Raw genomic sequence first — 13,446 nt, 5'->3', positions numbered from 1 at the left:
GAAAGCACCGACTCTAGCCTACAATGAAAAAGCTTAACCCCTTCTACGGCTGCTAAACACCAGTTAACTTTATCAGCAATAATCTCTGTCAGACGTGGAAAGAGAAAGAGGAGCAAGCCACCACCGTTCACATTTAGAACCAAAGAATTTTCTATTGGGCACAACCAATTTTAAGTAATCCTCTCCGCCTTTCCTTGTTCATTTGAAAATAACCAGTTAAATATTAATACCATAGTTATTGCAGGAGAGACCTTATTCATCTGTAAATCAAGGAGCAACCAAACCCTTTGAATAAAATGAAAGAGAAAATTAGTTTAAATCATGGTTCTTAGTTTTCTATTAAAAAAAAAAAAAAACCAGTTAATTTAGAATCCAGTTGTGTTTATTTTAAAATAGTATTTATTTTTATTTTGTCACGAATTTTCTGTAAATTGTGGTAATGTATATATAATTTCTTTTTTTGTTTGAAATTCAAATTACACAAAATTGGATTAACTTACCCTTTTAATATTATTTCGAGAGAGAAACAAATGTTAAACACATTCTTCACCCTCATTACGTGCGACGAAGAACACCACAATCACCGCCTTCAAAACAAAACGAAGTCCATTATAATGTGTCAATCATCACATTACATAAGCCAGAAAATTTAGGAAAGATAATGTCACAAGTCATACACGTGAAATGCGTATGTCACAGTTATTGAATTTCATTTTTATGAATTATTATGCTACAACTACAGAGGTCATAATTGTCGTATTTTACAATTTAAGCCACAATTTCGGATGTCACATCTTGTAAATACATCATAAATAACCATAGATTTTGCATATTACACTGGAGTTAGAATTCGAAATGCCTCTCTTTTGTCAAAATCATTGCAGATTGTTGATTATTGGTGGAAGACAAACGATTCAAAAGATTAGATAAAAAAGTTGATTGTACTTTAAACTGACCGATAATAGAGTGTCATTATGTAATTTATTATGTATATCTAGATACATATGTAGCAAAATCTACACTTCAGTTGGTGCATAAAATAAAGAGCCGGAACGTGGCCCTACCGTTCAACGAGTCCCAATCTTCACGGTCTAACAAAGCACACCAAAAAACGGTTTCAAGAAAATGAGACAACAATCAACGATCAACTTAGCCAGAAGTCGACAGTCATTGCCTCAACTTGGTTACACACTAATCAAGCCTCTAAGCTTTAATGCAAATTGGAAACTTGCATGATTCCATGGCAAGATAGTTAGATGGAAGAAGAAGTAGATAAACTCTCCACCAAAACCCTTCCATTAAAAATAAGAAATCCACAGGCATATACTTGGCAAACAAAAAGGAATAACCCAATCAGATTACAAAAAGTCCAAAAGACCAAAACAATACGCAATAATAAGTAGAGAAAATTAATTGAAATCAATTTTTTTGAAATTTTTAATTTCACTAATCTGGCATTAAATTTATTTTTTCTTTTAAAAATTAGGTTGTCGCTTGAATATAACTAATATGTCACATATAGATAGGTGACAATCAGATATCATACAAAGTTACAATCACACATTTATATGTCATAACCATTTATCCGAAACGTATCATAGTCACCTGTCCAATACTCTTTGATTTTTGAATTTTTTCTACAAATTTGTTAATTTAAAAATTGCATTCTTATCCATTTATTAGAAACGTATCATAGTCATCCGTTAAATACTCTCTGATTTTTGAATTTTTTCTACAAATTTGTTAATTTAAAAATTGTATTCTTATATTACTATAGTTGTGAAATTTTTTTCTAATATAAATAGCAACCGAGAAGCTGAAATTGAGGAGCCCATCCTCACATATCCACCAAAAAATTGCCATTAAAGAGCCCATAAAACCCAACGGCTTCAAAACAAATGAGAAAGCACCGACTCTAGCCTACAATGAAAAAGCTTAACCCCTTCTACGGCTGCTAAACACCAGTTAACTTTATCAGCAATAATCTCTGTCAGACGTGGAAAGAGAAAGAGGAGCAAGCCACCACCGTTCACATTTAGAACCAAAGAATTTTCTATTGGGCACAACCAATTTTAAGTAATCCTCTCCGCCTTTCCTTGTTCATTTGAAAATAACCAGTTAAATATTAATACCATAGTTATTGCAGGAGAGACCTTATTCATCTGTAAATCAAGGAGCAACCAAACCCTTTGAATAAAATGAAAGAGAAAATTAGTTTAAATCATGGTTCTTAGTTTTCTATTAAAAAAAAAAAAAAACCAGTTAATTTAGAATCCAGTTGTGTTTATTTTAAAATAGTATTTTTTTTTTTTTTTTCACGAATTTTCTGTAAATTGTGGTAATGTATATATAATTTCTTTTTTTGTTTGAAATTCAAATTACACAAAATTGGATTAACTTACCCTTTTAATATTATTTCGAGAGAGAAACAAATGTTAAACACATTCTTCACCCTCATTACGTGCGACGAAGAACACCACAATCACCGCCTTCAAAACAAAACGAAGTCCATTATAATGTGTCAATCATCACATTACATAAGCCAGAAAATTTAGGAAAGATAATGTCACAAGTCATACACGTGAAATGCGTATGTCACAGTTATTGAATTTCATTTTTATGAATTATTATGCTACAACTACAGAGGTCATAATTGTCGTATTTTACAATTTAAGCCACAATTTCGGATGTCACATCTTGTAAATACATCATAAATAACCATAGATTTTTCATATTACACTGGAATTAGAATTCGAAATGCCTCTCTTTTGTCAAAATCATTGCAGATTGTTGATTATTGGTGGAAGACAAACGATTCATATTGTAACAAGTAAAACGATGATTGTGGCAGAAGAACATATGGTCGCAATAATTGAAGCATGGAGGTAAGATTTATTCTTTCCTAATTTTCACATGCATTAAAATGGTGGACGCAGTAATTGTCTGCCTATTTCTATGGAATGAAAATGATGATAGAGAAAATATAATTATTTAATAACTACCAATTAAGGTCACATTCTTTATGTTATATAAATCAATTATTATCAATTTTCATACAAAAATCTTGAATTATGATATTTTTTAAAACGTAATTTTAAAGTACGATAATCACATTTTTTTCCCACAAAAAATAAAGACTTTATTTGTTCAAGCTGTATGAGATCCTTGTGGTATTGATACTTGATATTTTCTCGTGACTTGTTTAATAAAATAGATTGAGAAGCACTAAATCATATTAAGAAGTAAAAAAAAAATTAAAATAAAATCTTATTCATTGTTATTTATGTAATTGAATCCTGTTTATATTAAAGTAAACATTCTCATGTTTGAACTTAACATCATTAATTCTTGCGTATAATGTAATTTTAACTCCTTAATGTTGTTACTTTAGAGCATGTTTAGGCTTTAAAGAAGTTACCTAACCTCTGTTTGGTTTAGATAAAAATTAAGTTTTTAGTAAATTTTGATAAAAATTAATGAAATATATGGTTGAAAAATTATGATATTCAAGGAAATGTGAGGCCGACTGTCTTCCTACTATATGAATCTTCAAAACGATTTTTTCGAAGGGCAACTTACAAAAAAATACCTTTAAAATTATGGACCTTTTACCAAATCATATGAAATGTATTTTGGAAGTAAAAAAATACTGTGTACAAATTAAATATCACTTTTTATAATAAAAAAGGTGACACGGTGTCACTTTTCTAAGCTAAGTGTCACCTTTTCATTTTAATTAAAAAGTGGTATTTGTCATTAAGAAAAGTAGCAGAAATATCAAGAAAGTGATAGAAAATAAACAAAGAAGTAAAAATACTGTATAAAATTAAGTGATACAGTGTTAAAAAGTGATGTTACTTTTTTATTATTATTAAAATTAACACATTGTGACTTTTATTTAAAAAAAGTGACGTATTTTACTGAAAAAGATGACAAAATTTAAAAGTGCGACAAAAAATAAAAATGACAAAAGCTAAAAAAATGACAAAAATTTTTAAAAAGTTTCAAACACTTTAAAAAGTAACAAAAATTCAAGAAATTAACAAACACAAATTAAAACATTGGAATCAGTTCCACAAAATAACATAAATAAACTTAAAAAATGTGACATAACCATCATCCCTCCTCTTTCTTTGTTCGAAGCCAAACATTTGTAAGTCAGTTCATCACAAAACACTAATCAAAATACTAGACATCTTTAAATCAATTCACCGCCACCGTCATCTACCAACTTAATCAACCCATTGACCTCCACTTAAGTCAATTTTATTCAAATTTGATGCTCAATCAAGAAAGAGTGAAATTCGGTACTAAAAACAAGTTGTTTAAATGATTTTTGTTTCTGTGACATTAAATATGGAAGGAAGTAATTCAATTAATTGACATAACTTCAAAAAAGTTACGGAAATAATAAATAAATAAATGGCAAACATCAATTAAAAAAAAAAAAACCTAGTTAATAACTTAATTTAGAATCCAGTTGTGTTTATTTTAAAATAGTATTTATTTTATTTTGTCCCGAATTTTCTGTAAATTGTGGTGATGTATAACTAATTTATTTATTATTATTATTATTATTTTTGGGGTTTGAAATTCAAATTACACAAAATTGGATTAACTTACCCTTTTAATATTATTTCGAGAGAGAAACAAATGTTAAACACATTCTTCTCCCTTATTGCGTGCGATGAAAAACACCACAATCACCGCTTCACAACTGTAATTAGAAAACAAAGTCCCTTGTAATGTGTTAAACGTCACATTACATAGGCCAAACAATTTAGGGAAAAAATAATGTCACAAGTCATATGCATGAAATGCAGATGTCACAGTTATTGAATTTCATTTTTATGAATTACTATGCTTGAAATATAGAGGTCATAATTGTCGTATTTCATAATTTAAGCCACAATATCACATGTCACATCTCGTAAATACAATCATAAATAACCATTGATTTTGCATATTACACTGGAATTAGAATTCCAAACGCCTCTCTTTTGTTACAATCATTACAGATTGTTGATTAATGGTGGAAAGGAAAATTCCATATGTACGAAATTTTACCTTATAGAAGTCTGTCAGAATAGAGACAATGTGTGAGCCCCATGTGTAATAAAAAAAGGCCACAAAATCACCCACCCACCCCACTTGTGAGTTGTCTTTAAAGGTTTTGTAAGTTTATTTATTTATTTTTTATTTATTTATTTTTATGTATTTTTAATTTTTTGTAAGTGCAGCACTACTCTGGTGGATAACAAACAATTCCTATTGTAACAAGTAAAATGATGATTTTGACAGAAGAACGTGTTGATGTAATAATTGAATCATGGAGGTGCGATTTATTCTTTCCTAATTTTCACATGCATTAAAATGGTGGACGCAGTAATTGTCTGCCTATTTCTATGGAATGAAAATGATGACAGAGAAAATATAATTATTTAATAACTACCAATTAAGGTCACATTCTTTATGTTATATAAATCAATTATTATCTATTTTCATATAAAAATCTTGAATTATGATACTTTTGAAAACGTAATTTTAACGTACGATAATTACAAAATTTTCCCACAAAGAATAAAGACTTTATTTGTTCAAGCTGTATGAGATCCTTGTGGTATTGATACTAACTTGATATTTTCTCGTGACTTGTTTAATAAAATAGATCGAGAAGCACTAAATCGTATTAAGAAGTAAAAAAATTAAAATAAAATCTTATTCATTGTTATTTATGTAATTGAATCCTGTTTATATTGAAGTAAATATTCTCATGTTTGAACTTAACGTCATTAAATGTTGCGTATAAAGTAATTTTAACTCCTTAATGTTGTCACTTTAAATCGTGTTTAGGCTTTAAAGAAATTAACTAGCCTCTATTTGATTTAGATAAAAATTAAGTTTTTAGTAAATTTTGATAAAAATTAATGAAATTTATGGTTGAAAAATTATGAGATCGAGGAAATGTGAGGCTGACCGTCCTCCTATTATAAGAATCTTCAAAATGATTTTTCTCCAGGTCAACTTACAAAAATACTCCTAAAATTATGGATCTTTAATAAAATCATATGAAAAGTATTTTGAAAGTAAAAAAATACCGTGTACAATTAAATATCACTTTTTATAATAAAAAAAAGTGACACGATGTCACTTTTTTAAGTTAAGTCACTTTTTCACTTTAATTAAAAGTGATATTTGTCATTCAAAAAAATGACAGAAATTTCAAGAAGGTGACAAAAAATAAAAAAGGAAGTAAAAAATACTGTACAAAAGTAAGTGACACTTGTTAAAAAATTCATATTTATGATGATTATTAAATATTTTTTTTGTCTTTTAAGCTGATTAAATATTTTTTGATGCTCTATTATAATAATTTATCATGTTGTTGCTCTTGAAGTAGCATAACATTATAATTAATATTTTAGAAGGATATTAATCAAAGATCTACCTATTGTAAATAGTTTGTTGATACTCTTGAAGTAACACAATATTATAATTAATATTTTTGAATAATATTATTTGCTTCTGAAGAGCATAAATTATATTTTTCAATATTTCAGAAGATTATTGACGTATTGATTTTGAAAAAATAATAATAAAATACGTGTTCCTGGAGTAGCATATGTTTCGAATAACATATTATTTTAGTGTTTATCTTTAAAAGAAAACACGTAACTTATCTCATGCTGACTACTTGATTAATTTAATCATATTTTTCGAAACTAATTATATTTTCTCTTGCTATATTGTGTAGTTAATCAAATGACAAATATCATAAAACTTGAGTTTGTTGCACTTGATATCTCTGACAAAATTATTTATCATGAATAGTTGATGCTGATATCCATATTGTCTCAAAAAGGTTTGGGAGAGATAATAAAAGAAGGAAACGAAGAATTCCCGCAGAATCGTGCAAACACTCATTTTCCTTCTTCACCATCTTCACGATGGGCTGAAAATTGAATGTCTTACTGAAAAGGATCTACAGGTTCTTTGAAAAAAATTAGTTGAGAGATTTGATCATCAGAGGACTTAGTCCTTCCCAAAACCTGCTATGAGTAGATGCACCTTCGTTTGCAAGATTTTAAAATTGTTAGTGAGTAATATTCTGAATTGTTCAGAATATATTCAAAATTGACATTGTGTGGAGAAATATGCTTCGTCGTGTCACTTTTGATATAGTTTCCTCTGAGTTGTGAAATACAAACCGCATTGTTTTCATACAAAATTGTTGGACTATTCTTTGTTGAAGTTAATCCGCATGATACTTGATATGATGGGTCATATTTTTCAACCACATACATTCTTGCCGTACTTCATGAATTGCAATAATTTCAAAATGATTTGAGAATATAGCTGTCAATAATTGCTTCACAGATCTTCATGATCTAGATATTCCTCCACGTGTAAACACATTTAATTAGCCAATGATATTTTATTTTTGTAAAGGTTTCAAATGCATAAGCTATTAGGAAAAATAAATTCGTTGTATAAAATTCACTTTTATTTGTCATTGAACATTTACAAAAATAAATCCAAGAGTTTTTAAATCTAAGGTAATTCAACATCATGTACATATCAATATTTTGTCAATCGACTTTATACATTCAGAGTGCGTTTGATTGATTTTATTTTTTATTTTTTTAAAAATATCATTTTCTATTCATATGTCTACTTTTGGAGTGATTGATTGACAATTTTTTATGAAATTTTATTCCGACTTTCAGTTATGTGACTATATTTCTTTAAAAATAAGAAAAATATTTTTCTGAAGGAGGGATAGTTTTTATTTTCCAAGGTAATTTGCTATCTCTTTATCTCTCTCATTTATCCACTGATAAAAAATGGGCAAATAATATTGTGAAGTTAAAAACTAAATCAATTAAATGTATTTAATTAATAATTTATTTTATTTTCATGTAAATTTTGTATCGCAATTAAACACACACTAATATTAAATGAAGTCCACGCGCACAGCTATTTCTCAACTCTATAAAAATATCTTGCTTGTCTCCTCGACTAACCACAAAATTAAGCTACACGAAATGGCTACCAAGCGGGGAAAAAAATAATATAATAATAATAAATTAAAAAAAGAATCTCGTTTTTGACCCATCATTCTCCACGAGATAGCACAAACACTAAACATCACATACTCTATTGCGTTTCAAAGTAGATTAATGATTTGACTCGATTATTCATCGCTGTCATTAACTGTAGTTGATTAAACTTTTTGATGCCCACTTGTTTGAATTATTTTACCGTTCAAGAAGTCAAAAGAGTCGGGTGCCGTTTCTTGTCCATAAGTAAATTATATTTTCTAAAATTTGACTTTATATATATTTATCGACTTGTTTGATCTCATTTTTTAAAATATATTTTCATCCATCTTCTTTTTTATTCGACATTTATCAATAAAATAATATTATACGTAAATCAAAAAAAATTTCTTATTTTTAACCGCATTTTTTATCAATTTACTATTACAAAATGTAATCTTTTCGACTCAAACAAGTCGTATATCTAAATTTACTTTCTAAAAACTGTAATTTTGTTAATAAATTCTTTGATAAAAATCATAGTTTAAGATTAAATTTGTTTGTATGGTCAAAAATGCGAACCCAGAACATGACTTTTAGCCACCGGAAAATCAGGTGCATGAACCAAAAGGAAACAATTATAAAATGAAAATGGTGTACAGTCGAACCTGTAAGAGGCCGAGATGAGTAGAGGATAATCGTCTTCAAATTGGACAAGAAATCTTATTCAAAATGATTTTTTGACTTCTATTTTGTTATCATTACTCGCGTTTCAGTACAAGGCTGTTATGATTAAGATAGGGAGTCATTGCTCTTGTTTGTTCACTATTCTCTCACATTCTACTACATTATTTTTTTCTATGGTATTCATTTTCAATCACACTTTTCATTAAAATAATATTATACGTAAATTAAAAACTGTTCTTTATTTTTCAATCAGACATTTTTCATCAATTTACTATTTCAAAATGTATTTTTACATAAAAAAAGGCTCCCGAACACCCTCATATATTACAATATTATCTTTATTAAATTAATTCATTTAAACAATATATGTCCACACCATTTTCTATAATTTTTAAATTTTAGAAAAAGTACCATATCAATCACATTACGTTCCGAAATTAATCTTATTAACTTCATTCAGTTAAAAAATATATATCCATAAAATTCAACCAAAAAAAAATATTTTTATATAATAAAATTGCATATATAAAGCTCATATCAAATTGGTATATCCAACCTCTGAAGGCAGCCCAGACTAATATATTATGCTATTTTGCAACAAATTACGTACTTACCTCTAGAAACAATTATGACCAAAACTAAGGCTTTTTTCGCCCTTGTGCTAACAGTAAATAACATAAGTTTTAATAAATTTTTACAATGAACAAAATTTCAATCACCTTTTGTGCATATCTCCTCTTCTCGTAATAGTTCATCGTATGTTGATGCGTCCTACGATAAAAGCATAGTGTCAAATAGAGTCATCGACCTAAATTCAAAAATAAAAGATAATCCTCACATTTTCAAAATCTTCTTGATATATTACTACGTGTTTGTAATTGATCTAATTGTATTTCTTCCCTCGTTTGTTTTGACTTTAGTTAAAGTATATATTTTATGAATATTAGAACTTTAATTAAACTAAAGAAATTAATACAAAAGATCTAAAAGCATTTAATATGATAAATATTAATGGATGAATTTAGAGTGATATATTTTGTTCGGTTTTATTCTTGTCCATTTAAGTAATTTAAGATAAAAAGATAGTATAATTTTTTAAAAGTTGATAGATACATGAGAATGATAAATAAATATGGCGGTCAATATATGGATATTTGTTCTCTCTTGTTCACGTGGATTATGCCACGTGGCAGCAAGGCAGTGGAAGCTATAATTGTGCTAGTTGAGCACAAATCCTGTCAAGGTTATGTGTATAATGGGGTCATCCGAGCCGTTCACTCGGATATAACAAGAAGCTACTAGTTGAACTTTAATACTTTTCAATCGATTGATTTTACTACTTTCTTCTTTGAAATCTCTCCAGTTGTCGATGATTATCTTTCTTCTATTTTTGTTTGAGAGTTAGGTTAGATAATACGAAAGTTTGAAGAATCATTATATTTTCTCGATTTAAATTTGTTGGATGATTTGCCGGTATAATTTCAAGTTGATTAATGTTCGTGCGAATCACTTAGTTTAGCTTCAAAAGAAACACATGTCAATTTGATTTAAACAATTTAGCCGTATCAATACATAAAATTGAAGAATAATAATAGACTTGCGGACACGTCAAAATCTGATCCGAGAAGATCACGTAGCCGTAATTAGATAGCATGAAATCATTTCTTAACTTTAATTCCTCACCAAAAAGTCTAGGCCCTGTAGATTAAGATCAAATTTTTGGCAAATTTTATAAAAAAAAAAAAAAAATTGATGAAATATTTGATCAAAAAGTTATGAACCCCATGAAACGAGTGATTAAAATTAATTATTAAAATTAACTTTAATAAAAATCAAAATTTCAATTTTTATCAAACAGGGATAGAATTGATAGAATTGAACTTCGTGATTATCTTGAGGAGATTGTTTTAGGATTCTATTCCTATAAATGGAAAACATTTACAAATATAATCTATGTAGTAAGTATTAAATAAAATTAAACAATATGATAAGTAAAATTCTATAAATATCTTATTATATAATATTTTACAGCGTGATTTACTGATCAAGAAATTTATTTAATAAAGATGTATTGGGAGTCGAGGTTCTATGATCATTTCAAGAGGGACCTTTGGATGTGTGGTCAATCCATATATCTCCTCTAAGCATACATCTTGGGGCTTAATATTCTGAGGCAATTTCCAGTTGAATCCATGTAACAAGTTGGCCAACGTTGAACGAACAATCTTAAGTCCCAAATTGTACCCGGGACACCTCCGACGACCCGACCCGAATGGTAATAGAGCAAAATTTTGTCCTAACATGTCAATTTTCTTGTCCAAAAACCTTTCTGGCAAGAATTGTTCCGATGCATCCCAAAATTTGGGGTTCCTTCCTATGCTCCACACGTTTATTAGGACCGTGGTTCCTTTAGAGATATCGTAACCTGTTGGTCAAAAAAATTCAAATATAAACGTATATATTAGTTTAATAATATAAGCTTTCAAAAATACTAAGTTCAAGTCACGTAGTTACACAGTAATGAAACTTGTATGTGTGAGCTAAAAAATAGAGTGTTTTGAATTTGATGAAAAAAATGAATTATCTCCACACTTTATACAGCGTTGATGACCAAATTTAAATTCTTTAGACGGTACAGTTAGACTTAACCTGATACATTGCAGTCTTCAATGGCAAAATGTGGAGCGAGCAGTGTAGCAAGTGGATGTAGTCTCATGGTTTCTTTGATTATAGCTTCTATATAAGGCAATTTGGGGAAGTCATTTTCTTCCACCCATCTTTCTCTTCCTATAACTCTGTCAAGCTCTTCTGTTGCCTTCTCAATTATGTGTGGTTTTTTAATGATTTCATGAAATGCCCATTCGACTGTGGTTGATGAGGTGTCTGTGCCACCTGCTAGTAGGTCCTGTCACAATTTGGAGAAGTGAAAATTTTAGAATTAATACACTTTTTCCTCTCTTTTTTTGGCACCTTAGTGTTGTCAGAAAATCATTGGCTGTAGAAATTGTGTTTGTTCAAACCGTCTAATGAGGAAGTGATACGTGGTAGGATATCAACTAAGGTGTAAAAAATAATGCACACTAAGCTTGATTGAAAATTTTGTTACAGAATTTCTCACTGGAAAAGATGATACAATTTTCCCTGTAAATACCTGCATTAAGCCCTTGACACCATCCCTTGTTAGTTTAACCTCAAGATTAGGATCCTCAGAAATCTGCAATAAAACATCTGCCATGTCTTTAGGGACAAAATCCTTGACATTTGCATCCCTTTTAGCCTTGTGATCATCGAGAACATATTCGTGAAATCTGTCGAATTTTTTGTACAAATCCTTCATTTGCTTAACATATCCCTGCAAGTCCAAGAAACTTAACCAAGGTATCCAGTCTCCAATATTGATCACACCATTCAGCAAAAACCACTGGTCTAATAACCCTTGAAGTTCATCTAGCGTTATTATGGAACCCTGGTCATCAAATTTTGATTCACTGAAGTATTTGTTGCTTAGTACCATCCTCGTTATAGATGAGAGACTAAAACGAGATAATTGTTCTCTCAGCACAATTGGCTTCCCTGAGAGAGCATAAATAATTATCAAAAACAAGAAATTAAGCATTGTTCTCAATGTATATAGTTTATGTAAGAAGATTATGCATGTTGCTTAACTTTAAAATCTTATTCTACTCTCAACGCATGTAATTTATATATTTTGAACTTCGACAAAATACTTATTTACTAATGAATAAAATTACTTCTAATCTAACTTTTTAAGCTTAGCAAATCATTAATCTCACTACTCTTGCGATCAACTTACCGCAACCATTCACTCGAACTTCTGAAAGAGCATAAAGACGAGAAAGAAAATTATGCCTTTCCTCGATACGAATATATTCATACGAGTCGAGTCGTTTAGAGGAAAAGATCTCCGTAAGATAAATCTTTCGAGCCTGTCTCCAGTATGATCCATAAGGCGCCCATGTCACATCTGAGAAATTATAACTGGTATACCTACCAGCAGCCAGTGCAGGCCGAGAAGCAAAAACTGTATCGTGTGTTTTAAGGAACTGTTTGGCCATTTCAGGTGATGAAGCAACCAAAACTGGATAAGAACCAAATTTAAGTTGCATTATTTCTCCATATTTTTGGGATAATAAGTGGAGAGATTCGTGTGGGATTGAACCAATAAGTAGGTTTAGGTTGCCAATGATAGGCCATGGTTTAGGGCCTGGTGGAAGGTTCTGTTTAGGACGACGATAATGGATTATATTTGAAATAATTATGACTAAAAAAGCTAGCCATGTAAAGGCTGAAACCAACCAAGAGTCCTCCATTTTTGGTTGTGGATTATATACAGATTGCGGTGGGAGACGAGGCTACTTATAGTTGGAGCTAATTTGAAAAGGTTGATATTTCTGTATTAGATAACGATGCAAATTTTCCGAGAGATTGCTATTGATATTCAGGCTCTGTCGTATGTGGAAAAGGTGGACTAGCACAAGACGATAGAACAGTAGCGGTGCAGACATTTGGAGTTGTCGCACAATTAAATTTGTTAAAAAATTACAAATTTTTTTTATGTATTCTACAAAAACACATATACATAATCACTATCATAGATTCACAAATATCATATATACGATAAATAACAATTCCCAAAAAAATTCAAATAATTCCACATATATGATGAATAACAATTTTTAAAGAATTTTCAAATTAAATA

General features: G+C 29.4%; 2 protein-coding genes across 2 annotated transcripts in view; both read right to left on the bottom strand.

Moving 5' to 3' along the window:
* Nucleotides 1–10,762: 10,762 nt before the first annotated feature.
* On the bottom strand, nt 10,763–13,085 carry LOC111401891 (cytochrome P450 71A1-like). The gene is made up of 4 exons (XM_023029865.1): nt 12,541–13,085; nt 11,878–12,299; nt 11,376–11,631; nt 10,763–11,151 (listed from the first exon to the last, which is right to left on the bottom strand). Exons 1-4 carry the CDS (start codon nt 13,055–13,057, stop codon nt 10,784–10,786), a joined length of 1,563 nt encoding a protein of 520 aa, XP_022885633.1. The 5' UTR covers nt 13,058–13,085; the 3' UTR covers nt 10,763–10,783.
* Nucleotides 13,086–13,299: 214 nt separating this feature from the next.
* Nucleotides 13,300–13,446, bottom strand: part of LOC111400559 (elongation factor 1-delta-like) — a 1,083-nt gene continuing 936 nt past the window's right edge. The window contains exon 5 of the mRNA XM_023027966.1: nt 13,300–13,308. Within this exon, the coding sequence (XP_022883734.1) occupies nt 13,300–13,308 (9 nt within the window). The remainder of the gene's footprint in view (nt 13,309–13,446) is intronic.

This window comes from Olea europaea, chromosome 10 (genome assembly GCF_002742605.1).
Source record: "Olea europaea var. sylvestris chromosome 10, O_europaea_v1, whole genome shotgun sequence".
Taxonomy (NCBI): Eukaryota; Viridiplantae; Streptophyta; class Magnoliopsida; order Lamiales; family Oleaceae; genus Olea; species Olea europaea.
This window is presented reverse-complemented; position numbering and strand designations above follow the sequence as displayed.